The sequence below is a fragment of the Marmota monax genome, unplaced genomic scaffold (assembly GCF_021218885.2).
Source record: "Marmota monax isolate L192 unplaced genomic scaffold, Marmota_monax_Labrador192_F-V1.1 WCK01_AAM20220418_F8-fsc00127, whole genome shotgun sequence".
In the NCBI taxonomy this organism is placed as follows: Eukaryota; Metazoa; Chordata; class Mammalia; order Rodentia; family Sciuridae; genus Marmota; species Marmota monax.
This window is the reverse complement of record NW_026692894.1, coordinates 4837056-4863529: the sequence shown is the minus strand read 5'-3', so window position 1 is coordinate 4863529 and position 26474 is coordinate 4837056. Positions and strand designations below refer to the sequence as shown.

Here is a 26474-nt window from a genome sequence, read left to right as displayed (position 1 = left end):
CTGCCAGAAGTTCTGTGTGGCATTGTAACTGCCATGTCACAGATCCCATTCAGCTTCCTAAGCTGCCGATTCTGAATGGTACACTGGAAAAGAGTGTGTAACCAGTACCAAGGGCCTTGGCACACTACTGAGATGCACCATAGAACTTGCCAGTTCCTTGTGATTCCCAGAGGTGCTGGCCTACACACACATGGCCCTTAGAGGCTGTGACTCGGTCTAGTTCCCTCCCACTGACCTACATACACTGCTCTAGTCTGCCAACTCCAGGAGCCGTGGAGTGCTCCCCAGCAGTACGTGCTCCAAGCGCCGCACGGGGCCAGTGGAGTGAGGAACTCGGAGAAAGCTGGCCCTGTTTCTTCTGCCCACATGTGGACCTCATTGAACTAGGGCAAACACTGTGGCCAAAACCAAAAAGGGATTTGCTCTTGACCTCTTGGCAGTTTCCCTTCTGTTCCTTTAATAGTTTCCAAACCACTGCTCAGGCTAAAATAAAAATAAAGGACTCGTCCAGCCAATGTCTGTCCTCACTGATGGGCAGTCTTGTCTACAGGGCTACCTCCCTGCCAACACTGAGAGAAGGAAGCTGACTCTGCAGCGGAAGCGGGAGGAGTATTTTGGCTTCATTGAGCAGTATTACGACTCTCGAAATGAGGAGCATCACCAGGATACCTACAGACAGGTACGGTCCTCGCCTGCCGCCCCTCTGCCTATTTTGGGGTTCTTTAGGTGTGTCGCCTGGTAGCATTTCAGGCGGAGGTTTTCCAGGTCTTCAGGCTCTAGTGTACAGATTAGGGATGAGATTTATTTCCAGAATTCCTGCTTTTCATTCAGTGGCTCTGATTTTAGCCATTTTAAATAGATAGAACATTTTTAGCACTGGTCAGTGACAGTGCTTCCCAAACTTTAATGTGCATGAACCACCTAGGACCTTAAATCATAGTCCCCACCCGGCGACTATGAGATAAGCTCTTCAGTGAGGCCTGCCCTTCCAACAAGCTCCCTGGCAACACTGATGCTGCTGGTCCACAGACCACAGAGTGAGTGATGGGTGTTATAGAACATGAGAGGAAAGACAGCTTCACTCAGGAGTGTCCAGTCTCTCTGGACTGTGACATCACCTCTGGCAGCTGCAGTGCCCAGTGAGCACCTCCAGCTGCCTGTCCTTCTGCAGGAGCCATCGCTGTTAGGGAATCTTCCAGCATTGCCTGCAGAGAGGACTGTTGGCAGCTTCTCATGTGAAAGAAGGAGAAGAGGAGTCCAGGGGTGGTGGGCCAGCCCCAAGAACTGAAGTAGCCTCTGCTGCTGATGACATCATCTTTAGGATGTCATCCTAACTAGGGCATTGGGAAGTCCTTAAAGGCCAAACCAACCACGAGTGACCTCTTTGGTAACAGAAGTGAGATTTTCAGTTCCACTTCATGCAGACTAGCCCCCTGGTCCTTCCTCACTTCTCATGTGTCGAGATTTCATAAACAAGTCCTTCTCTGCTCCCCTGTCCTAGCGTGTTTTTTACAGTTACTGGAGCTCTTTTAGTTCTAGAGAACTGTTGACAAGTTAGCTTCTGAGAGAGGTGTGCACACTTTGGTTGTACTTGGTAAATAAGTGCCTTCCCAGAGTGAATCAGATTCCAAAGAATGGGGTAAGCACTGATTCCCTTAGGCCGTGAAGCAGTTGCTTGTTGTAAGTGGCTTGCTTGGGAAGGTGTCCTTCTGCTCAATGAACTATTGCTCTCACGGAAACTACTGCATACAGATTGGAGGGTTTAACTGACTTTTCTTCTGTGTTGGTCAGTTCTTTCTAAAGATAATCTGCCTCTAACCCTTATTCCTTTGATTCCCATTTCTTAAGAAAATGACTTGTCAAAAGAACACACTGGCATTTGTGTTTTTGGATATGGCTTCTCTTTTTCAGATTCACATTGACATTCCAAGGACGAATCCTCTCATTCCATTGTTCCAGCAACCACTTGTACAGGAGGTGAGGGATTTACCTACCCTTCTTTGGTCCTTCTCCCCCATAGCCCAGGGCACCTGGCTGCAGTTCTGCAGCTCATCATGTGTGAAGCTTTGTTTCGGAGCACTTTCTCATGTGTTCTCATTTGATCTTCATCAATGTGAGTGGAGAAGAACTTACTCAAGAGTCTTGGGGGCTACCTGGTAACAGGGTAAAGAACCCGTATCTCAGAATTCCTATTCCTGGGTTTGCTCTACTTTATCAAACTAGAAGTAGTGGTTGTTTTTGTTTTAATTTGTAGTAACACATATATAACATAAAATGTACCACTTTAGCCTTTTTTGGGGTGGGGGGCGATAAGGGGGTTGAACCCAGGGCCTTGCTGGTAGGCAAGTGCTCTACTGCTGAGCTATATCACCGCCCTTTTTAAATTTTATTTTGAGACAAGGTCTCATTAAGTTACCCAGGCTGGCCTTGAACTTTCCCCTCCTGCCTTAGCCTCCCAAGTAGCTAGGATCATAGGCGTGCCCCATTGTGCCTAGCCATTTTAGTGGACGGTTCACTGGCGGTGATTTACTAGATGTGTGAACATCATCATCATCCATTTTCAGATCTTTTTTTCATCTTCTCAGTTTGAAACTCACTACCCATTAAATAATAATCCCCCATTCCCTAGCAACTTGCGTTCTGAATTTGACAACTCTAAGTCCCTCAAATAAGTGAAATTATATAATGTTTTTTCCTTTGTGACTGGCTCAATTCACTTAGTATAATGTCTTTCAAGGCTCATTCTTGTTGTAATATGTGTCAGAATTTCCTTCCTTTTTCAAGGCTGAATAATGTTCAATTGCATGTATGTAATGCATGCTGTTGATTTATTTATTATCGATGGACACCTGGGTTGCTTCTTCCTTTTGGCTATTGTGAATGATGCCGTAGTGAACATATGTGCAAATGTTTGTTTTAGTCCCTGTTTTAAATTCTTTGGAGATTAAACCCAGAAGTGAAATTAATAGTGATATTTTGAGACCTAACAAGTTAATGAAGCACATGGAAGGTCAATAGGGCTGTTATCTTTTGGCACAAGTGATAACTATAAACTCCTTGAGATCAGGAATTTCCTTTGTAGCTTTGCAGTAGCCAGGACGCTGAATGCTAATGCTCTCTGAATTGACTTCAGCTCTCATAATAGGGATGATGGTAAAAATGCTCAAAAATAATTTCTGTTTGACTCTGGACAATATTCATGATTCTATTTAAACATAAGTGTCTTTACTGATGGGATTCCTCATGACTTACCAATATCATAAGGAATATTTTTGAGGCTGACACCATTATTTTACCTAGAAGATTCAGTTCAAAAGAGGCTAAAAACATATTCCATACTTGTATAATTTTATCAAAATGGATTCTACTGTCATGTTTAACCAAGAAGAACCAATTAAAAAAAAAAAAGAAGCTGAAAACATTTGGAATTCCTTTTAGGCACTCAGCATTCAGCTTCCTACTACTTAACCCTGCTTGTTCCTTTTTTTTTTTTTTTTTTTTTTGCAGTCCTGGGGATTGAGCCCAGGGACACTTTACCACTGAACTACATCCCCAGTCCTTTCTTTATTTTTTGATTTGAGACAGGGTCTTGCCACGTTGTGGAGGCTGGCCTTGAACTTGCAGTCCTGCCTCAGCCTCCAAGTCTCAGGATGTGTGTGCGTGGCTAACCCTGCTTATTCCTTATTTTAACTTGATGATATTCAGATACTTATCCTTTCTTTGTGCAAGCTTACTCTAACCTTGGAGATGGGAAAGTAATTGTTCAAAAGGCTTTCCTAGTGTGGAATCTGAAAATGGAAATTCAAACTTTATTCTTCACAGTTTCTTTCTTTCTTTTTCTTTCTTTTTTTTTTTTTTTGTGTGTGTGTGTTTGTTTGTTTGTTATTTTTGTTGTATTTTTTGAGATGCTAGGGATTGAATTCAAGGCTACATGCAAGTTGGGAAGCACTTTACCATTGAGCTACACCCCCAGCCCTTTTTATTTTACTAAATTGCCCAGGATGGCCTCCAACTTGAGATCTTCCTATCTCAACTTCTGAGTTGCTGGGATTGCAGGTGTGCACCCCCCAGGCCCAGCTTTGTCTTTTTTCTCAAATCACCTTTTCATGATATGGGCTTAGGCAGAGTAAAAACCTCAACCAAGAAGCAAGAAGTAAGCAACACTGAATACTGAAAGGTTTGCTTTGTAAACCTGAAAGATAATTGAGAACTCTCTCAAAAGTAAGTCAGAACCACTCACACTAGCAGAGGAGCTGAAAGGAGACCTTCAGGGGTTATCCTGTCCCCTTCTGTCTGTAGGGCAGGATCCACGTCTTTTCCTGTAGCGCAGATCCCATGTTCTCCCGGGTCTCCAGGTTTGATGCCCTTCATATGCTTTTGCTCTACAGTGTGAGTGTGTGTGCATTGTCCCATCCTTACTACGGAGGCATTACTACAGGTCTCCATGCACTTGGCCATTGTAAAAGCCAGTCACCAAGGATCTGTGTATTCATTCACAGGGGCCCAGTAGTGTGGCATAGAAACCCTGGGAAGGCCCCAAGAAAGACTGCCCTGGGGACAGGCAAGTGCTGTACCGCTGAGCCACACTCCAGCCCCTGGAGGAGCTTTGTTAAAAAGGTGTCCAGACAGACAAAGGCCACAGAGGTGCAGGGAAGCAAAGAGGGGCAGAGAATTCTTGAGATTTTCTGAAATAATTTTGGTCTAGCTCGAGCTGTGTTTTCAAGAAAGGCGAGAGGTCATTTTGCAAGAAGGCTCCCATTAGTGTTGGGCCTGATATAAACGAGTGCCCCACACCCTTCCCCACACCACAGACAGCAAGCGGGTGAGTGTAGTGCAGGCAGAGGGACCGCTCACTTCCTGACAGGGCTTTGTTCTCACTGCATGGAGGCTGTTTCTCAGCCCTCTCTGACCCCACCATCCGACATAGGGGCTGAGAAACATCCTTTATTGTGTCTGTAGATGTTTTCCTATATTAAATAACCATCTCCAAAACCATATAACCATTTCCTTTTTCTTGGTCTCCCTAGAAGACCTTGCCTGCTTAGGACTGACCCCAGAGCTAGCTGCTGGAAACCCACAGAGTGTGTGTGCTAGGGAGGCCTCTGAACTCCTTCCCCACCTGCACACACTAACTGTCACCTCTGCCATTCCTCTGGTGTGGCAGCCCAGTCAAAAAAACATTCTCAAGAATGTGTCTGGCCCAGGAATTGTGGTCAACAGGACGAAACCAGACATCAGGTGTCTTCAGATGAAGAAAATAGGGAGGAGAAGCCCCGAGGGCCTAATGCAAGCAGAGGGGAATCTAGTTGGATTGGACGGGGCAGGACTCTGATAAGGGGCTGTAAAGATGTTTTCTGTATCCCCGGCTTAGACATATGGCTTCTTGTGACCAATATACTTTACCCCAGAGGTTCTCCTATGGGGACCCTAGCAGTTTTCTCTTTTTCAAAGTCCCAGCTGTGTGAGTCCGTAGAATTTGATTTCTTTGACTTCCTAACTCTAGCAGATGTCTGGCTTGCATCCTGATATAAGAAGGGACTTCCTGCATGTATAGTCTGTCACTTGTTCCTAGTCAGGCAAGAATGGAACTAAATCTAGATCTCCTTCCTTCTCAGCAGGGTGAGGGGGTGGTGGAGAAGGTATTTCCTCTTTAATTTCTGTGATGACCAAAAAAGATTTAGAGAAAGGTATCAGACTAGAATGCTCTGACATCTTGATCCTGGGAATAGAGAAGCAGCATCCAGAAATGAGAATGTGCTGGCTTGGATTAGTGACATCCATAGTGAGCCTGTTTCTAAGTCATTTGTGTCACTATGCTATCCTTTTCCCAATTTTATGTCACGGGAACCAGATACTGAAAAAATAAAGGGCAATAATTACCATAAAAACAATTAGTGCGTTAGAAACTCTGCATTTATATCTTCCTTTGTCCCACAGAATGTAAAAATTTCCTCCCAAATTCTACACCAATCCCGAGATAAACTGTGTGGTAGGTAAGTGGAGGGCGGGAGTGTGTCCCCGTGATTTAACACTCGCGTCTTCTTTCTTTCTCATTTTCCTAGATCTTTGAAAGAATTCTATTTATTTGGGCCATCCGACACCCTGCCAGTGGGTATGTCCAGGGAATTAATGACCTGGTCACTCCGTTCTTTGTCGTCTTCCTCTCAGAATATGTGGGTAAGAAGCATGAGCACCGAGTTGAACGAGCTGTCACTCTTTCTCATCTGCCATCTGTTTGTTTGTTTCTCCCAAGAGTGCAGCCAGTATGTCCTGCTAAAAAAGACAGATAGTGGCTTTAGAATGTTTAACAGTGGTACCAGCCTGGGATTTATCTCTTGAGATGATCACAGGTCTCACCTCAAAAGACCTGTTTTGTCATAAGAATGAAAAAGGTGATGTATTTATGTTCTGCCATGAACAAAATGGTCTGATGGCTTATTTGAGGTTGTTTTAGGATTACTTTGAACTCAGACACAGGCTCCCGTCCATAAGTGTTGGCATTTTGGGTTGTGCATCAGGCCTTTACATTTCAGTTCATGTGCTAGATCTTAGGAACAGGATATGGACACATAGGGGACAAGAAGTTGGGGTATGAGAATCCAGCTTGTATTGGAGGAGACAAGTTGGGCCAGGGAGAACCCCAGGACCTTGATTCCTAACCTTCCTTCTTCACCTTTGCCCCACTGGGTTCCCCTCACTTTGGAGAATGGGTGATTTATGGTTGCAATGGTCCCCCCTAAATGAAGCAGAGTCTTGAAAGGAGTTGAGGATCTTGTTTCTCCTCTTTGGTTTCCTTGATGACTTGTGCTTAGAGGTTCACAGGGACACGGAGGCCTTGTTTCCTTAGTCAGGGCAAGAGAAGCTCATGTAGGAATAAGAACGTGGAAAGGGACTTGGAAAATCATCCCCTGCAGGCCCTCATTTCACAGGTGTGTTCTGAGGGCTTCTGCCTCCTTACTGGTGGCAGAACCAGAATTAGAACCTTTTACTTTAGGCTCTGGGGTGATGAGTTATTTGGGGCTTTGGAGGAATAGGTCCATCCAGTTCAGGTTTTCTGATGGGAAACAAAAGGATGGTCTTTGCTGAGACAGTCTCAAAAAGTTAAGGCAACAGAATATCATCCCTTCTTTTGCTTAAATAGCAGCAGCCAAGGTAGAACTGGTGGTAAGGCCTGGAATTGTGGCACACACCTGTAACAGCAGCTACTCAGGAGGCTGAGGCAGGAGGATTTCAAGTTGAAGGCCAGACTCAGCAGCTTAGTGAGGTACTTTCTCAAAAAAAAAGGCGGGGGGGCCCTGGAGTTATAGCCTCGGTGGTAGAGTACCCCTGGGTTCAGTCCTCAGTTCTACAAGCATGTGTGCATGCACGTGTGTGCGCGTGTGCGCGCACACACATGCACGGAACTGGGAGTGAGGGTGGAAGGTCATTCTTGTCCATTCTTTCAGGTGATCCTAAGAAGAAAGCACAACTAGTTAAAATTTAGCTTCCAGAAACATAAGAAAGCCTTTTCTAGAGCACTTTATCACTCCCTGAATAATAGGTCAACTTTAGGAGGCAACTTAATTCTACTGTGGTTTAAACTGTATTAGGAAAGTAGTTCAAGTCTGTCATGGTGGTGCCTGCCTGTAATCCTAGTGACTCGAGAGGCTGAGGCAGGAGAATCACAAGTTCAAGGCCAACCTCAGCAACTTAGTGAGCCCCTATCTCAAAAATAAAAAATAAATAGGGCTGGGGATTTCAGTGTTAAAGCATCCCTGGATCCAATACTCAGTAGCAAAAAAAGAAAGTAGTTCAGCTAATTTATTGGAATTTGGGAATTGTTTTTTATAATAGTCATTGCTTTCTTCTTCTTCCTCTTTCCTGCTCTTCCTTCTTTTACCTTTTCTCCCTCGTCTCCCTCTCTCTCCCTCTTTTCCTCCTCTTACATGCTAAGAACACAGCTATAGTTTTGGGTTTTTTTTATGTCTCTTGAGCTTTATTTATCTGCTGATATGCCCAGTGACTTTTTTTTTTTACAATGACCTTGACATATCATACATTTGAATCAGATGGGATATAATATCTCATTTTTCTGAGTGTATAGGTTGTAGAATCACATTGGTCATGCATTCACACATACAGCTATAGTTCTGATTGGATATTTAATTACCTTGTTAGCCATCATTTGTATTTTCTACCAAGCTTCCATTTACTTTCCAAGAATGCTCATCTCGCTCCTACCTCAACCCCATCTGTTCCATGAAGCTCCTGCCTTTCTGTGATAGATAGAACTGATTTCTGATCCTAGTATTTGACAATCAGCTGCACCTGTCAACGAGGGAAGCCATTGCTGACCTGTGGCATCTGCTCAGGGTGGGCCTTTCTGCTTTCCCGAAGGGCCAGTCTAGGCTGGCCTGCATAGTCTCACTTCTACAGCTCATCTCACATGGTCTTCAGGACCTCCTGACCTAGAAAGAGGGGCCCAAAATATCCAATCATGCTAAATTTCAAATACATGTAAAAACAGAAAAAAAAATCATATTTTATACCCACTATATCCATCACCCAACTCTAACAGTGTTTTATTTATCAACACTTTTGCCAATTCTCTACCACTTCACCTTGTAAATTATTTTGAAACAATAAGACAAGGAAACACAGCTATAATACATCTAAAAAGTAATAATAGCTCTTTAATATAATCTAATGTACAACCAGTGTCCATAAGTTCCCAGTTCTTATAAATTTATTCAACAGATTGAATAGAGTCCAGATTAGGTCCATGTGTTATATAGTTGGTTGATAAAGCTTTTTGAATCTCTCAGTTCCCATCCATCTTTCTTCACCTAAGGAATATGTCGCTTTAGCCCTTGTTTTTTACCCTAGGGCCTTGCCACCCCAAGCAGTAATAGCATCCTGATTTTTAAATCACTTTACCTTTTCTAAAGTACCTTGACAAACCTGATTTTATTTAGTAGAACCAAATATCTCTTTAAGGTAGATGTACCAACCTGCTTTACAGAAGAGAAATCCAAAGATCAGAGATTTAAAGAGATTCCCAAATTCAAATCTGGATTTTCTGACCTTAATACTTAATTCTTGGGCTGGGGATATGACTCAAGCGGTGGTGCGCTCGCCTGGCAAGCAGCCTGGGTTCGATCCTTAGCACCACATACAAACAAAGATGTGTGTCTGCCGAAAACTAAAAAATAAATATTAAAAAAAATTCTCTCTCTCTCTCTCTCTCTCAAAAAAAAACAACAACAAAAAAAAAACTTAATTCTTGCTATTTGACTTGGAGATATCTCAATTGAGGTCTTTGTCCTTGCAGATCTAAAGGCTCTCCCTACAACATTCTCTGATCCAAAGTAGTTAAAAAAAAAAAAAAAAGTTGAGGCCAGGCAGGGTGGCATACTCCCCTATCCTAGTGACTCGGGAGACTGAGGAAGGAGGATCATAAGGTTAAGGCTGACCTGGACAACTTAGCGAGACTGTCTTCTCAAAAGATAAAAAGGGCTGGGTATATAGCTCAGTGGTGGAGTTCTTGCCTAGCATGTACTGTGCCCTGGTTTCAATCCCCAGTACCACCAAACCAAAAAACGTGTGTGTGTGTGTGTGTGTGTGTGTTGGTGGAGGTAGTGGAGGCATCATGAAGTTGGTAATGCTCAATTATTTTTCACTTCCCTACATGAGAATTTTGATGGTTCAACCTAATATTTTTCCCCTGGCCATCATTTATCTCTAAATTTTGTTTATTGTGTCTTCTTATATGGAACTTACTAATTTTTATATAGTCAGCTCTGTCCATTCAGCAGGTATTTATTGAGTTCTCGCTAGGTGCCAGGGACTAGTGACTAAAGAAGACAACAGTGGGCCCTGTCTGTGGAGCCACACTATGATGAAGACTGTGAAGGAAAGATCTTCTTTAGGGTATTTGGATTGCTTAGGAAATCTTTTCTTCCTCACTCCAAGATTGTAAAAATACTCTACACTGTTTTCTTCTGATACTCCTGTGGTATCATTTTTACACTTAGCTTTTAAAATTTCCATTAATCGTTTATTTTTTTGTGTGGCAGGAGTTGGGACTATTCTGATTGGAGGACTAGTTGTTTCAATACCATTAATAAATAGTACATTGTTTTTTCATTGATACAAAATATTTGTTTATAGTATTTATAATATATTATAAATTTATAAATTTATTAAAATCCAAGTACCACAGGGCTTGGATTTATTTGTTTGTTTTTTTATTTTTTAATTTTTTTAATAGCCTAGTATGGTAGGACACGTATTTATTGTTTTGCATTGTTTTTAATCAGCTTTTTTGCTGCTGCAGCTTAAAGACCTTACCAGAACAACTGTAGAGGAGGAAAAGTTTATTTAGGGGCTCATGGTTTTGGAGGTCTTAGTCCATTAAGTGGCTGACTCCACTCCTCAGGGCTCAAGGTGAGGCAGGATCTTGGCTCCCAGTGCCCCACCTCCTCCAAACATACCCTACCAGCCTTCAGTTACCACCCTTAATCCCATCAGGGGATCAATTCACTGATTGACCTAAGGCTCTCACAACCCAATCATTTATTCTCTGAACCTTCTTGCATAAGCTCATACTTATCTAAAATGCAAAATATATATAGTCTATTCCCAAGAGTCCCCATAGTTTTAATAGTTCTGAGATTGCTCAAATTTCAAGTCCAAAGTCTTCTCTGAGGCTCAAGGCAATCTCACATTGTGAGCTTCTATAAAATTAAAAACAATTTACAAGTATCCAATATATAATGGCACAGAGTAAACATTTTCATTCACAAAATTAGGCACATAGAAAAAAGGGATAGGACCAAAGCAAGACTGAAATCCAGCTGGACAAACAGGTTCTGTAGTTCTGTATCCAGCATCTGCAGCACATGGCATGATGTCTTCTCCAAAGAGCTTGTTTGTTGTAGCCCAAGTGGCCTTTTTTTTGGCTTATCTCTGTTCTACTCCTGCAGCTTTCGTAGGACGATTATTAGCACGTTACTGGCATGTCTTAATCTCGGGGATGTCCACTTTAGCTTCAGCTTTCTCCTCACATCTGCACACTTTGATTTCTCAGGGGGTGCCTGCAGGGACGCAGATCCTGCTGTACTCTGCCTGGCCTGCCAGGCCTTCCTTTGAAATCTTGGTAGAAGTCTCCATGACCCCCTGACTCCAGCATCCTGCATTCCTGCAGAACCAGCATCACGTTGACACCAAGGTCTGCTGCCATCTCAAGCAGTAGCCCAGCCTCCAGGGACCCTGGCTGCAGTAGCTGCAAAGTGTCTGAACATGTTGAAAAAATTTCCTAGGCCCCCTTGTGCAAGAAGGGGTGCCCCACTGGTCTCGAGAATTTTCACTTTTACTCCCTTGAACTTGAGTTGGGTGTGGTCTTGCCAGCTCCTGAGATGCCCTCAAGCCATCTTTCTCTTTGACTCTGGGCAAAGTCTTTAGCATTTCATTAGTGGCAGTACTCTGTCTTTAACAATTACAACTTCCTTAGCCCTAGTTTTACTCTCATCATTCAAGTTCATGTTTTCCAAATCTTTCTGCTCCTGATTATCACAATAAATTTGACTAAAAGCCACCAGCACTATCCATGCCACTTCCTGAATGCTATGCTTCCTAGGAATTTCTTCTGCCAGATTAAGAAGTTCATTGCTTTTAAAATCAGCCTCACAGAAAGTCTCAGGAGGGCAAAATGCAGATACCTTCTTAGGCAGAACATAACACAAATGGCCTCTACTCCAAATTCCGTTACAGTCCTCCTCTGAACCCTCTTGATCCCTCTCTTCCCTGTCCATGGTCCTATTGCCATTCTCATCTTCTGAGCTCCCACCAGAATCGGTCATTAAGCTCCGCTATTAGACCACAACACAAAGAAAAGACCACTGACTCCAGTTGAAATCAAATTAAAGCAAGCTTATAATTTCTATCTGCCAATGTGTCTCCCAAAAATCGCGGGAACAGAAGACAGCCCTGCAGCTCTCTAGGAGCACAGCTTTATAGCACAGAAAGTTATACAAAGGGGGGTTTGAGAACTTACAGTAACAAAATTTTGACAAGCATAACACTAAGCCTAGTTAATATTTTAGCTGGCTAGGACGATTATTAGCACGTTAGGGTATTTGGAAAGATGGATGGGAACTGAGAACAAAAAGCTTTATCAACCAATTATATAACACAGAATTTATGAGGGTCATTAGAGCTTCAGAGAGGGTTGTTATCTGGTTAGGAAAAGCCAGGCATGGGTTTATCACCACTTACAACAGTCTAAAGCATTTCCAGCTTGCACTGCTAAGCATCTCAAAATTCTTCCCACCAATTCCAAAATGCTCCAAAAACTTATGAACCACAAGGTCAGGTTAGTCACAGCAATAACCCCACTTCTAGCTACCAATTTCTGTTATAGTCAGCTTTTCACTGCTGTGACTAAAAGACCCAATTAGAACAACTGTAGAGGAGGAAAGGTTTTGGGGCACTCATGGTTTTAGAAGTTTCACTTCCTAAGTGGCTGGCTCCATTCCTTGGGGCTCAAAGTGAGGCAGGACATCATGGCGGAAGAGTGTGGCAAAGGGAAGCCGCTCCCATGGTGATCAGTCAGTAGAGAGAGCTGGGTTTATTTTATCTTGTGGTGTGTGTGTGTGTGTGTTTAAATCCAGAACTAGTCTCATCCTTTTTGTTGTTGTGCTGGGAATTGAACCCAGGGGCATTCAACCACTGAGTTACATCTTCAGCTCTTTTTAATTTTGAGACAGGGTCTTGCTAAGTTGTTAAGGCTGGCCTTACACTTGTAATCCTCTTGCCTCAGCCCCCAAGTTACTGGGATTACAGGTGTGCACCACTGCACCTGGCTCCACTCTCATCCTTTTTTGAAAATTGTCTTGGATCTTCTTTCAGATGAACTTTTTAATTACTTATTTTTATCTTTTTAAAATTTTACTGTGATAAAGAACATTTGACATTAAGTCTCTCTCTCTCTCTCTCTTTTTTTTTTGGTAGCAGGGGATTGAACCCAGAGGCACTTAACCACTGAGCCACATCCTTTTTTGTTTTTTATTTTAAGATAGGGTCTCACTAAGTTGCTGAGGGCCTCACTAAGTTGCTGAGGCTGGCTTTGAACTTGTGATCTTCCTTCTGGGATTACAGTGCCTCAGTGCCTGGCATGAAGTCTACCTTCTTGAAGATTTTTTTTTTTTTTAATTTTGAGATAGAGTCTCAAATAAATTTGTGATTCTTCTACCTCAGCCTCTCAAAGTGCTGGGATTATAGGACTATGTCACCACTCCCTGCCTTCTTAATGAATTTTGACATGCACAATAGAGTATTGTCAACTGTGGGTACGGTGTTACACAGCAGATCTCTAGAAAGTATTCATCTTGCATGACTGAAACTTTGTACCCACAATATGGCAACTGCCTGTCTCCTCGCCCCTGGCAACCACTATTCTTTCCTCTGTTTCTGTGAGCTTGGCTTGTTCTAGCTGCTTTCTTAGTGCAATCATTAGTATTTGTCCATCTGTAAATAGCTTATTTCATTTAGTAAAATGTCCTCCAAGTCCTTTCAGAGGAACTTTAGAATCAGTTTGTCAAGTTTAGGAGGTGGGGGGACCCTGTAGAATTTTTATTGGAGTTGTAGTAATTTTAAATTAAATTTTATGGGTGTTCTTTGGTAGCTTTATTGAGATATATAATTCATATACCATATAATTCATCCATTAAAAGTGTACATTTCAGTAGTTTTTAGTGCATTTTCAGAATTGTATAACCACACAATCAATTTTAGAACATTTTATCACTTCAAAAAGAAACCCTGGGGCTGAGGCTGTAGATCATTGGTAAAATTCTTGTCTAGTGTGTGTGAGCCCTTGGGTTCAATCCCCAGCACCACCCACTACTACCCCACAGCCCCCAAAAGACTAAGCCACCAGCTGTCTCTGTGGACTTGCCACATTGTGACATGTATTAATATTTCATTCCTTTTTGTGGCCAAATATTTCATGATGATGATATGCTACACCTTAAATTTATCTACTTATCAATCGATAGACATAAATTAAGATTTTTGTTTTGTTATTTGGTTTTGCTTTTTTAGTTCTAGGGATCGAACCCAGGGCCTCACACATGCTGGGCAAGCATTCAACTGTGTGTGAAGTCAGTAGGATTTCTTCCCAGCCTCAAGGCCTTTCTTAACAGAAGTACAACATTGTTTGCTGTCTTCAACAATGGTTCTGTTGTTCGGTAATATTGCTGCTTTTCTCCACGTCTCTAATGGCACCACATCCTGATAAGGCAGCTGGTATACAAGGCTTTTTGCTTTGACCCCTCTGATGTGACCCTCCCTGCTGCAGGAGGCCTTGGCTGTCCTTCCCCATGGAACACCATACAGCCACCCTGTCATCCTGTGCAGATGTCACTCCACTGCCCCATTCCACTGACCATGGTGTGGGGAATCGGCCCCAGTAGAGCTACAGGATCCATGTGCCCCAGGACATTGTTTGGTCTCTCTCATCGCTTTCCCTGTCCATTCTCTACAACCTCTATCACTTTTATCATGTTTGTTGTAAAATAGTTGAAAACGGGGAGATCTGGTGTCTCCCTTTTGAGGAAGTTGGGAGGGAAGTCTGTAGCCTGGCCCCCAGGCAGCTTCTCCATCTGCAGAAGGCAGCTGCTTCTGTGAAAGTGGCTCCTCTGCAGATAAATCAGCTGTGCCCAGGTTCACTGGTGAAATGCTAGAGGGTCATGGTGAAGAGAGAGTCTCTGGACTGGATCTGTGAGTCTGTGGTATACCTCTAGAGTCTCACCTCTGAGCATTTGGGCTTAGGTGTGTTATTGATCCAGCTCTGAACATATTAAGAGCCCGTGTGATTGACAGTGAGATCATCATCAAAATAAACTGCTTAACAGTAACTGCTAAGTGGTGTGCAGAGAGCAGAGCTCGTGATGTGTCCTGGTTTTAGAAGAGGAATGATGCCTGGTTAGTTTCTTTCAAGGCAAAATGTGAGACCAGTTGTGAAAAAACTTTTCAGATGCAGTAGCATAGTAGGGTTTTCACTGCAGGTTTTATTTAGAAGCAGGATAGCAGTGGAATTCCCTGGAGGGAAGTCCTTCTCAGATCTGTGACTGTGTCCAGTTCCCTGTGTGACACTTCCACCCACATATCTCATAGGGAATGGGTTAGGATTAGCACATTTACACACAACAGAGGATCCCAGATAACAGTGCTATAACTAAGATAGGAAAGTTTATTTCTTTCATGTTAAAAGTCCAGAGGAAAGTAGTCTAGGACTTAAATGCTGATCCAAGATATCAGGGATCTAGACTCCTCTCTTTTCTTGTTCTGCCATATTTAGCCATGTGGTTTTCTTCTCATGATCCAAGGGACTGCTTGTGCTCCAGCCACTGTACCTGTATTCCAGCCAACACAGAGAACAAAGGAAAAAAGTATACTCCTTCCATTTAAGAACATATCCCCAAACTGTACATGATGTTAGTGCCCAGGTGGCCAGTACCTAAGGGTCCTATTAAATACCCTTGGGGAGCTGATTAACAAGGAGGTAAGAAGGAACAATTTGAAGAAAACTGGCAATATTTGCTACCCCTCAGCTCTCCAACCTGTTTATCTCCTCTTCTTCCCTCACCTAGCAACCCTTTTCTCTCAATTGGCTATATTTCCTGTCACCAAATTCAGAAATGCTAAGAATTACCTATAATTCTCTTTGCTCATTTTTCTGTGTCAATTACAACACTCATGATTTTATGTCTCAAATCTTTTTTGAATCTGTTTCTTCCTCTCTGTTCTTTTGACTCCTTGGTCAGGTCTGAATTGCCAAAATGGCCAAGCAGATTTTTCTGTCTCATTTTGGCCCCTTCAGCCTGTCTTCCACACCTGCTTGCCCACGCAGCTCCTCTGCCTAAAAGCCCGAACATTCCATCACCTGCTGGTGAAATGCCCAGGTTCTCAGCAGGGTGCAGTGGTTCACACCTGTAGTTCCAGGGGGGCTGAGGCAGGCGGCCACTTGAGCCCAGTTCAGACCCAGCCTGGACAACACAAAGACCCCATCTCAAAAAACTAAAATTTTAAGCAGCGGGGTTCTCCAAGTTAGTGTGCAAGGACCTGTGCAGGCTGCTCCCACCTCGTTCCTTAAAACGAGAGCCTTGTGCTCCACCATTTCCTTATCCCTGGATGAACCCTCATGCATGTCTTAAGACTCTCCCTCCTCCTGGAAGCCTTCCCCCACGCCCACTCCGCCAGCACCCCTCGTCTCAGGCGCATGCCCTCCTCCTACCCAGTAGCACACCACAGCCTGTTCGCTTCTCCCACTTCCCACACCAGGATTGTGCTTCCCTTCTGCCCTCTGCCACCAGACTATCATTCTTGGAGGCCAGAGACTATTTTAAGTTTCTTGATATTCCCAGTACTTTCATTTTGGTGTCTAAAATAGGCCTTCCCCACGTGTCTGTCTAGATGAATGAGAGAATGAAAATTCCCTGGAAATGTTGCTGGACACCGAGTTTGTGACGCTTTGCTGGGCTTGGCCACTGGAGGGCAGTAACGACACTTCTCTGGGCTGAGTTGGCCAAAAGTTCTCCTTCCTAAGGGATGGAACTGGAGTCCAGCACGCATAAGCAAGGGTTTGCTGGCACCTGTGCTGTGCCGGTGGCTGCTCTAGGCATTAGGGTTACGACCATAAACAAATTAGGCAAAAAGCTCTGCCTTTTACATTTAATTGTTTATTCAATGAAAATGAAAACCGATAGCCCCCAAAAGACTTGTTCAAGAATATTCATAGTGGGCTGGAGTTGTAGCTCAATGGTAGAGCAATTGCCTAGCGGGTGTGAGGCACTGGGTTTGATTCCCAGCACCACATATAAGTAAATAAATTAAATAAAGATGTCCATCTATAATTTTAAAAAGTTTTATTAAATATTTATTTTTCAGTTGTAGATGGACACAATACCTTTGTTTTATTTATTTATTTTTATGTGGTGCTGAAGATCGAACCCAGGGCCTTGTAAGTGCTAGGCGAGCACTCTACCGCTGAGCCACAACCCTCTAAAAAGTATTTTTTAAAAAAGAATATTCATAGCAACTTTATTCATACAGATGAAAACTGAAAACAACCCAAATATCCATTAACAACTGTTCATACCAGAGAATAGTACTCAGCAGTGAAAGACAAACAATTGATAGATGTAACAACACGGAAATCTCAGAAATCATTAAGCTGGACAGAAGATGCCAGATAATAAAGAAAAGTACGTATTGTCTGATTCCATGTATCTGAAGTCCATAAGCAGGCAGAACTAATCTATGGCGATAGAGATGGGGACAAAGGATGCCTCTGGTGGAAGGCTGACTGGGAGGAGCATGAGAAAACTTCTGGGGTGATGGAAATACTCAGTGTGACTGGGGGTGGTATTCACCACTGTGGGTGAGTGGTCTTTGGGCAGGTCGTAGAAGATTAGTTTGTGCTGGACTTTGCTCTTCCTTTGTGCCCTTAACTTGAACATTTATGTGTTTGGGCTCATAATCTGGGTCCCACAGCAGTGCCAAGAGGCTGACCTACCCAGGAGCTTCTACTGTTTACTGAATGAAAGCAAAAGCAGTATAGGAACCTAAGGAAAGTAAAGAGACTTGGAGGTGCATTAGTGTTTTGTTTTGGTACTAGGAATTAAACCCAGAGACACTCTACCACTGAGCTATATCCCAGCCCTTTTTATTTTTTATTTTGAGACAAGGTCTCTGCTAAGTTGCTGAGGCTGGCCTGGAACTTTCAGTTCTCATGCCTCAGCTTCCCAAATGGCTGGGATTACACTGTGCACCATCACACCCCACTAGTATATATATATATATATTTTAGGGTTTTTTCCCTTAATTTTATTTTTTTAATTCTAATTTGTTACATATGACAGCAGAATGCATTACAATTCATCTTACACATATAGAGCACATTTTTTCATATCTCTGGTTGTATACAAAGTAGTATATTGGTTTTTAAAAGTAATTTTAACCAGGGTGTTGTGACACAAGAACACCCATGCTGAATAGCCAGAGTTCATATGATTCTGAGTTACTAGTTGCTGCCCTGATTGACAGGTGCAGTGTCAGGAAGGTTCTATGGTCAGGTTCTTCCTTGTATCTTCAGAATCTCATGTCTCCTCTGACAGGCAGAAACATGGGCCTGGTGCTGCAGAGCCAGGGCCTCATAGTAAGCCTTCCTTCTACCCACCTCTGGAGCAACATCTCCTCTTCAGAAAGCAACTCCCCTGACATAGATGTCAGGTGCTTTGGCTTTCCTGGTTTGTCCAGGGGGCCACTGCACCCTGTTGTACATACTGAAGGTTTGTGGCAGTATTGCCAGGTCCTTGCCTGAAAGTGATGGATGAGCAGCACCCACAATAAGTGTGTATAGTGCTTGAACCACTTAGAAATTTTATAGAATTGATCAGATGAAGTCCTAGGCACTTCTTTTCTTTTCTTCTTCTCTTTTGTTTCTTACAATGCTGAGGATCCAACCCAGGACCTTGTACACGCTGGGCAAGCATTCTACCACTGAAATGCATCCTCAGCACTTTGGCACTTTTCTTAAAACTGTTTTCCCAGGGGCTGGGGTTGTGGCTCAGTGATAGAGCACTCATTTATCATGTGCGAGGCCCTGGGTTCGATTCTCGGCACTACTTAAAAATAAATAAAGTAAAGGCATTGTGTCCAACTTCAAATAAAAATAAATAAATAAAAATTAAAAAAAAATGTTTAAGTTTCTGTTCTATGAGGTTCTTTAGACGCATGGCCAAAAAAGATTTTATTTGTTGTTTTCCTCAGTCTCCTTCTGTGATTAGAAAATATTATGCAAGGTATTCTTAGGAGTCCAGTTTTTACTTAAAGAAAAAAAAAAGAAAAGAAAACAACGACACAGGTCAGGCAAATCCAAGGCTTTGGAAAACAAAGGCCACCTGCAGCTGCCAGCCAGGCAGAGTCACTGGTTCACAGATCTGAAAATGGCCCTGGGATCTCAGGTGGATCCTAGAAAGTGCTTGAAGCAGTGAATAGGTGTTACTCTTGTCAGTTTGGGCCAAACCTGTTCTTCCCAAAGCTGTCAAGGAGTTTGTGAGGCATATATTAAGCAGCTTCAGGCCCAGGACTCAGAGTCCTCAGGAAAAATAAACAGTTGACTGGAGCCACCACTCAGCTGCCTTTTATCAGCTAATAAATAGGCATGTTCTCGTCAAGCCCAGAGTGGGCAATTTGATTTTTATAAAGAGCTTTTGGATTTCCTCCTTTTGGATGCTTTGCCTCTTAAAATAGCCATAAAATATCCCTTAAAAATCTCAGTCCCTCAGCCTGAGTCCTGGCTGCCGTATACTTGTCATGACAACCAAAGACGCTGCCCTCACTGGAGACTGCACGGCTGGCATGGTTTCCCATTTCAGCTTCAATTATGTGTTGAATTTCCTCAAGTGGACGCTTAATGATCCTTCTGAACAGATTGTTTATGCTGAATGAAGCCCTTCAGAGAGCATTTGCTCCTTCTGTTCTCGGCTGCTTCTTGCTGGTGCACTCAGCTCACAGTTTTTGACTGAATGAGTGAATCTTAACCTCCCAGCAGGCAGAAAAAGAGAACTCCCCCTCGCTGTCCGAGAGAGCAGAGGGCTGCTGGGCAGACGAGCCCCCAACTCGAGGCCCCAGAGTAATACTCCAGCACCTTGCCTGTTGGTCCCTCAGCTTCCTGCACAGCTGAAGGTTTGGAATTGGTGCCCTTACCGAGTGTGGCATCTGACCAACTGTGACCATATGTAATTAGCCTGGATTTCCTCTTTTTTTTTCTTTTAAGATTTAGATTTCATTAGCTTTGTGTGTGTGTGTGTGATTGAACCCAGGGCCTCATATGTGTTAGGTAAGCGCTCTACCAATGAGCTACAGCCTGCATTTCCTCCTTAAGACCAAAAGGTAGAAGTGGAAAGCTTTGAAAATTGACTGATTTTAAGGTACAATTTGGGAGGGTGGGTTTATTGTTGAAGATTAGATTTGGTGGCAAATAATAGTCTATATCTCAATTGTCAATATATTTGTATCTTGTATAATAACAATAATATAATGCCAGCTAACATTCACATAATGCATTTTTTTATCCCAGACACTATTGTCAGTATTTTCCATATATTAATTAACTTTTTAAATCCTTAAATATCCTCTGTCACTGGTACTGATATTACCACCTTAACAGATGACGACTTGAGACTCGAAAGGTAAAGTCATTTGTCCAAAGTCATGTAGCTGTGGGTGACAGAGCTAGGATTTGAGTTCTGCAGTCTGGCTTCAGAGTGTGCCCTCACCCAGGTGCTATTCTGTCTGACAATAAAAACCACAGGCTATGGGGACAGCCCTGCTCCCCCTGTCCTCAGGGACCCAGGCTCTTCCTCCTCTGTGGCTCCACTTGCATCTCCACCGCAGCATTCTGGAATCCTCCTGGAATGCCCAGGTTGGGGAAGATCTTCCAATATTATGGACCTCTGGATCTTCCTTTGGGAAATGTATATCCGAGGAGTTGAGGGTGTTTTTTTTTTTTTTTTTTAATCTGGAACCTTCCTTGTGGGTTTTACCTTTTTCTTTTTTTTTTTTTTTTTTTTTTTAATATTTATTTATTTTTTTAGTTCTCGGTGGACACAACATCTTTGTTTGTATGTGGTGCTGAGGATCGAACCCGGGCCGCACGCATGACAGGCGAGCGCGCTACCGCTTGAGCCACATCCCCAGCCCCTTACCTTTTTCTTGTACCCCCCCATTCTCATGATGAGGGAGCTACTGCCCAGCCTGGGTTAGTATGTGTCCCATGCTTACTGTAAGGAAGGGCTACTCCTTCCTCCTGCACTGTTGAGAGACTGGCCCAGAGAATGATCTGCCTAAGTCCAACCCAGAGCCGTTCTTATACAGGCTCAAAGGGGACAATTCCTTGGGACATTGTAGTCATGAGAGTTGGAAGCAATCCCTGCAGAAATGGATAGATAAAGGGTGCAGAAATGAGCTAGAGATATGTACAGCAACCTGGAAAGGTCTTAATATGAAGCAAAAAGAAAAAGGAAGATTCTGAGCTGAATCTTAAGGCTCAGTGTCATTTACCTAAATTAATACTATATATGGCCACCCCCCAAAACACTACATAGTAAATGTTGAAGTTAGGACAGAAAGGCAAATGGTATTTCTTGGTTTTGTTTTGTTTTTTAATGGGGTTCCTCAAATGGACTCTTATACATTCTCTAAATTCTTAGTTTCTGCAAGCTTAGTGTTGTTTATAAAATCTTATTTATTCTTTTTTTGGTGATAAAAGGCAAGTGTACTCAATTGTGGCTCTTTTTTTCTGAAATAATGCATTTGGGGGGACTATCAAAAATTAGCTTATTGTGGAAATTTTGAAAAGTCTAGTAAAGCTCAAAGACAATAAAATCCTTCATTTATACCACCTGGGGACTAAGCACTGTAAACCTTGTAATACGTTTTGTCTTTCTTCTGTGCTTATAGAAACACACATAAATAATGTATATACAGTAGTTGAAAGTCTACCATAAATAGTTCTGTTCCTTACTTTTTCCTTTGATACTGTGACATACTTTCCTGTGTCATTATACATTCCTTATAAACTTCATCAAAAATAACTCTAGTGTGTCTGTTGTGTGCCAGATACTGTGGTTAGCACTTTACACATTTATGTATCGGCTGTGGCCAGACTTCAAGCCGGACCTTTCGGTCATTCCCAGGGTCATAGTTTTTCTGACAAGAAACCCTCACTCTCTCCAAAAGTTATTTATTTATTTATTTATTTTGTTGTTGTTGTTAATCGCCTTCAGTGTTCTTTAAGCAGAGTGAGAATTTCAGAGTTGTTACATCTATATGCTGTCATGAGAAGGTTCAGATCTAGTAACCATTCCCATAATGTAAAAGGGCAGGATTCTGGATACATTTTGTCAGTTGCCATGTCTCTCTGTAGCACAAGTGTCTGCCGTGAACATCTTGTTTTCAAAATAGGGCCTGTGGGCCTAAGGGAAAAGCTGCCTTTGGTGCGGAATTCAAGGGCCTGAACATTCCCATGTGGCCTCTGACAGGCGTGCAGTAGCCTGCCTTATTGGACAAGGAGAACATTTCTTACTACTACACCTCTTTGTGGCAGGAAGGGAGAGTTGAACAGGGGCCAGAAGGAAATATCCCAAGGCCTTTTCCTTCTTCAGATTGATTTTATTCTTTTCTTTCTTTCTTTTTGGTTTGTTTGTTTGCATTACTGGGGATTGAACCCAGGGGCTTTCTACCACTGAGCTGTATCTCTAGCCCTTTTTATTTTTTTATTTTGTGAGATAGAGTATCACTAAGTTGCTGAGGCTGGCCTTGAACTTGAGATCCTTCTGCCTCAGCCTCCTGAGTCTTTGGAAGAACAAGCTGTGCCACCATGCCCAGTTTCTTCAGGTCTCTTGAGGGTGTCTTACATTTTCCTCACTTTATCTCAGACCAGACAGCTTCTCAGTCCTATTGCTTACTGTGGGGTTCCTTTGAGAAGCTGATAGATGATCCCATCTAGAGAGGTCCCACGATTAAAAAGACTTGGGAAATGCTGGATAAACAAAGTTAAGCAAGTTAACTTAGTACAGACTTTCATATAACTTCTCAAATCCTGAGGAGAAAGAGTTGTTGATCCCAATGGGATTGGTGTGACAAATGGCCCATTTGGTGTTGTAATGAGATCCTCGGAAACTTCCCTGGGATCCATTTGTCCCCCTGACAAGGGGAGGCGAGGGGCAAGTTCCTTGACATCAAGTTAGCCTGGTTCTTCCCTGGTTAGAATGTATGCTGTGATCTTGAGGAACCTCCAAGATATTTTGGGCTGGGCTTGTGGCTCAGTGGTAGAGCACTTGCCTGGCATGTGTGAGGCCCTGGGTTCGATTCTCAGCACCACATATAAACAATAAATAAATAAAGTCAATCAATAACTAATAAAAATATTTTAAAATAAATTAATAAATAAATCTCCAAGATGTTTAATGCAGTGTTTCTCAACTGCTTTTGTCTATGTAACTCCTTTTTTCTTAAGTGTCTTATAGAATTGATGTTTTACAGAACCCCTCTTGGGGAATACCAACTTGGTGGAATTAAATCCTAGAAGCCCTCACAGTCTGGGTCCATCCTCCCTCAGGCACTACCTTCACTTCTCAGTGACAGGACCATAGGTTCAGGGCCAGGGTATAGCTTAGTGGTGAACATTTACACAAGCTCAAGGCCCTGGGCTCAATCCCCAGTACTGCCAAAAATAAAAAGGAGAGAGAGAATGTATATGTGTGTGCGCGCTCGCACGCACACATGCATGCGCATGAACTGGTCTGTCTTATCAGCATTCAGGGATTCCATCCTCAAAATGCACTGTGTGGGCTATCTGATCCCAGCTGTTTTTGCTACGTGTAAGTGTGAGTGAGAGTGTGCAAAGACAGCTCACAGAATTTTTGAAATCAAAGAATTTTCCAGACTGTCTCCAGTGAGCTGGGTATAGCTCATTGAACACGAGACCTGAATTATCACTTTCTAAAGCTGAATGAATAAGTGCAGAGGAGGAGAAAGAGTTGTTGATCCCAGTGGGACTGGTGTGAGAAATGGCCTATTCAGTATTGTAATGAAACCCTCAGGAACTTCCCTGGGATCCATTTGTCCCCCTGACAAGGGGAGGCGAGGTGCAATTCCTTGACATCAGGTTAGCCTGGTTCTCCCCTGGTCAAAAGGACCCTGTTGAAGACACTAGACTCTTTCTTTCTTCATTTTTAGAAAAGACCTCTGGACTTTCTTCACCTTTTGTTTTACAGAAGAGGATGTGGAGAACTTTGACGTGACCAATTTGTCTCAGGACATGCTGCGAAGCATTGAAGCTGACAGCTTTTGGTGCATGAGCAAGCTGCTGGATGGGATCCAGGTGAGCTGGTTCTTCCTCTGTGGGGACAGCTAGGTCCAGAGGCTCCTTCAGGCCTTCAGTGCCCTTATTGCTCTTCAGTATCAGACAGGGCTCCCTGCCCACCGTGGTTCCTCCTTTATCTCTTTCTGTTAGCTTTGCATCTGTCTAGTGTCCCTGGGAGTCTGAGAAAATCTGTGTGGTGCATGGGTTCTGTCCTCAGAGTAGGCCCCTCCATTCTGCCTCACACACACAGCGCCCTGTGGCTGTGCTCACACCCAGCAGGACTTCATCGGGCATTACTCATACCACACTGTTCTGGCAATTCTTTGTTCCCTGAAACGCTGTGACCAGCCATTAGCAACAGCATTACAACACTGAACAGGCCATTCCTCACACAATAACTTGTACTTTTTAACGAGTTTCAGTGAACTTGAGAGGCAGGAGCACCACTGTTTGGGGTCCCTGTTCATCCTGGGCTCTGTATCGTCTGCAGGATAACTATACCTTTGCACAACCAGGGATCCAGAAGAAGGTCAAGGCACTGGAAGAGCTCGTCAGCCGGATTGATGGTAGGTCCAAAGGAACAGGAATTCTCTAGCAGTAGCCCATATGATTCTGACACAAGCCAGAATCCTTGGTCCCTCAGCTCCCTTCCTAGCCCTTCCCTGTAGCTCACTGCTGTCGTCAGCACCAGCACCCTCCCACGTCTCAGCAGGAAGGTAAGGGGAGGCCTCTGCGGGTATCTCAAGTTTTTCTTTCCTTTTTGTTTTCTGTCTCTGAGTTCTGTCGGTTCTCCTTCAGCAACTCTGTTCTGTCTACCTCTTCTGTATTTCCTAGGCACATCTCTGGTCCAGCTTTTCCAGATTTCCACAGTTTCCTTCTAGAAGGACTTGCCTCCTCCATACTCTTTTTTCAAACCATCTATCATCTATTTGCATTCTTCTAAAGTACTATTCCAGCGCCTCCTCTTCTACTCAGGATCCTCCTGTGGCTTCCCATTACTGTTAGCTTCAAGCCTTTAGTAGGCTGCCCTTGTCCTTTCTGCAGTGATGTAACTTGGAACTCCCAGGCTTAATGCTGGATCCTCAGGTCTCATTGAGAACCTAGCAGCCAGGACTTGCTAGACCCGTGTGGCCTGGGGTCATGGAGGCACAGCTCAAGAGGACATCTTTGAGAGGCAGGATTCTTACAAGAGTGGAGTCCCAGCTCTGGCCTGGGGCACGGGATGGTAGAACTACAGGGCAATTCAGAAAGCTCAGCTGTTGACTCTTGAGGACCCCAAGGCCAAGGAAAGAACCAATATGAGATCCTCATAAAACAGGACCTTTAGCGTCAGTGAGGTTCTTTGGGATTCTGCCGGTCAGCACACCAACTAATAAACGCCATGCCCCACTTTTGTGCATAACCCAAAATAAAAGCCTCTTTCTTTTTTCCACACACAGAAGTTGGGTATCATTCTCTCTCCTTTCCCACCTTCTCTTTTCATGAAAACCTTCCTTGAGGGAGCTGGGGCTGGGGCTCAGTGGTAGAGCGCTTGCCTAGCACGCGTGAGGCACTGGGTTCTATCCTCAGCACCACATAAAAGTAAATAAAATAAAAGTCCATTGACAACTAAAAAAATATTTAAAAAGAAAACCTTCCTGATTGGTTCTGCTCACTCTTCTCTTCTGTCATGACTTAGAGTTTTAGTCTCCCGGCCTCATTTGTTTACTCACCGTTTCTCCTGCACAGTGCAGTGGAATGTTTTCCTGTGTCTTATCACCCTAACCCAGCTGTTGGCACCCATGCTGGGGCCCAACTGGCAGTGTCTGGCATCGCTCTTCCAGAGCTTAGCATGGGACATGTGCTGCCTTTTCCTGGGTTGCTACGCTGGCTGCCAGAGGCTGAGCAGCAGCAGTTCCAGAGGGCAGAGGCCGTGCTTTCTGCCACTGTCCACTCTTTTTTTCCCTGCCCTTATAATTACCTGATGAATTAAGGCCTGGCACTCTAAGATAGTAGCTTTTAAACGTATATGTCTCGTTACTTTGCATTTTAGAAGTATTACTTCCTCATTATAGAAGTTTAAACAATGCAGAAAAACACGTAGTAATTAGAAATCTATCTTCTTCCTTAAATTCTATTCCCCTGAAGTAAGCATGGTTAATATTTCTTTCAAGAACTGTATCAGGAGCCAGACTTGGTGGCTCATGCCTATAATTCGGTCTACTCAGGAGGTTGAGGAAGGAGGATCGCAAGTTGCGAGCCAGCCTGGGCAACTTGTGAGACCCTGTCTCACAATTAAAAAAAAAAAAAAAAGGTATTAGGAGCTAGGGCTGTAGTTCAGTGGTAGAGCACTTGCCTAGCATCCTCAAAGCCCTGAATTCCATCCCCAGAAATGCAAAAAAAGAAAACAATCAAACCAAAACAATCCTAGTAAGCATTATTTGAAGGGATGTCACATAGAATGGAAACCCGGTTTGTTTTGACTTGTGTCAGAATACCACATGGATCCCAAGGGCTGGGAGTTAGTAGGTGGCTAGATTCTGTTGAAGTTGGTAAAGTGCCTTCTGATAAATCACTCAAT

The 26474-nt window shown here is 43.3% G+C and overlaps 1 protein-coding gene across 3 annotated transcripts in view; it reads left to right on the top strand.

Annotated features, from left to right (window-relative positions):
• Tbc1d22b (TBC1 domain family member 22B) overlaps positions 1-26474 on the top strand; it is an 85205-nt gene that overhangs the window by 28478 nt on the left and 30253 nt on the right. For all 3 annotated transcript variants that reach the window (XM_046450669.1, XM_058581421.1, XM_046450666.1), the window contains 5 exons: positions 551-679; positions 1912-1977; positions 6063-6177; positions 23826-23932; positions 24405-24480. In XM_046450669.1, coding sequence (XP_046306625.1) covers positions 551-679; positions 1912-1977; positions 6063-6177; positions 23826-23932; positions 24405-24480 — 493 coding nt within the window. The remainder of the gene's footprint in view (positions 1-550; positions 680-1911; positions 1978-6062; positions 6178-23825; positions 23933-24404; positions 24481-26474) is intronic.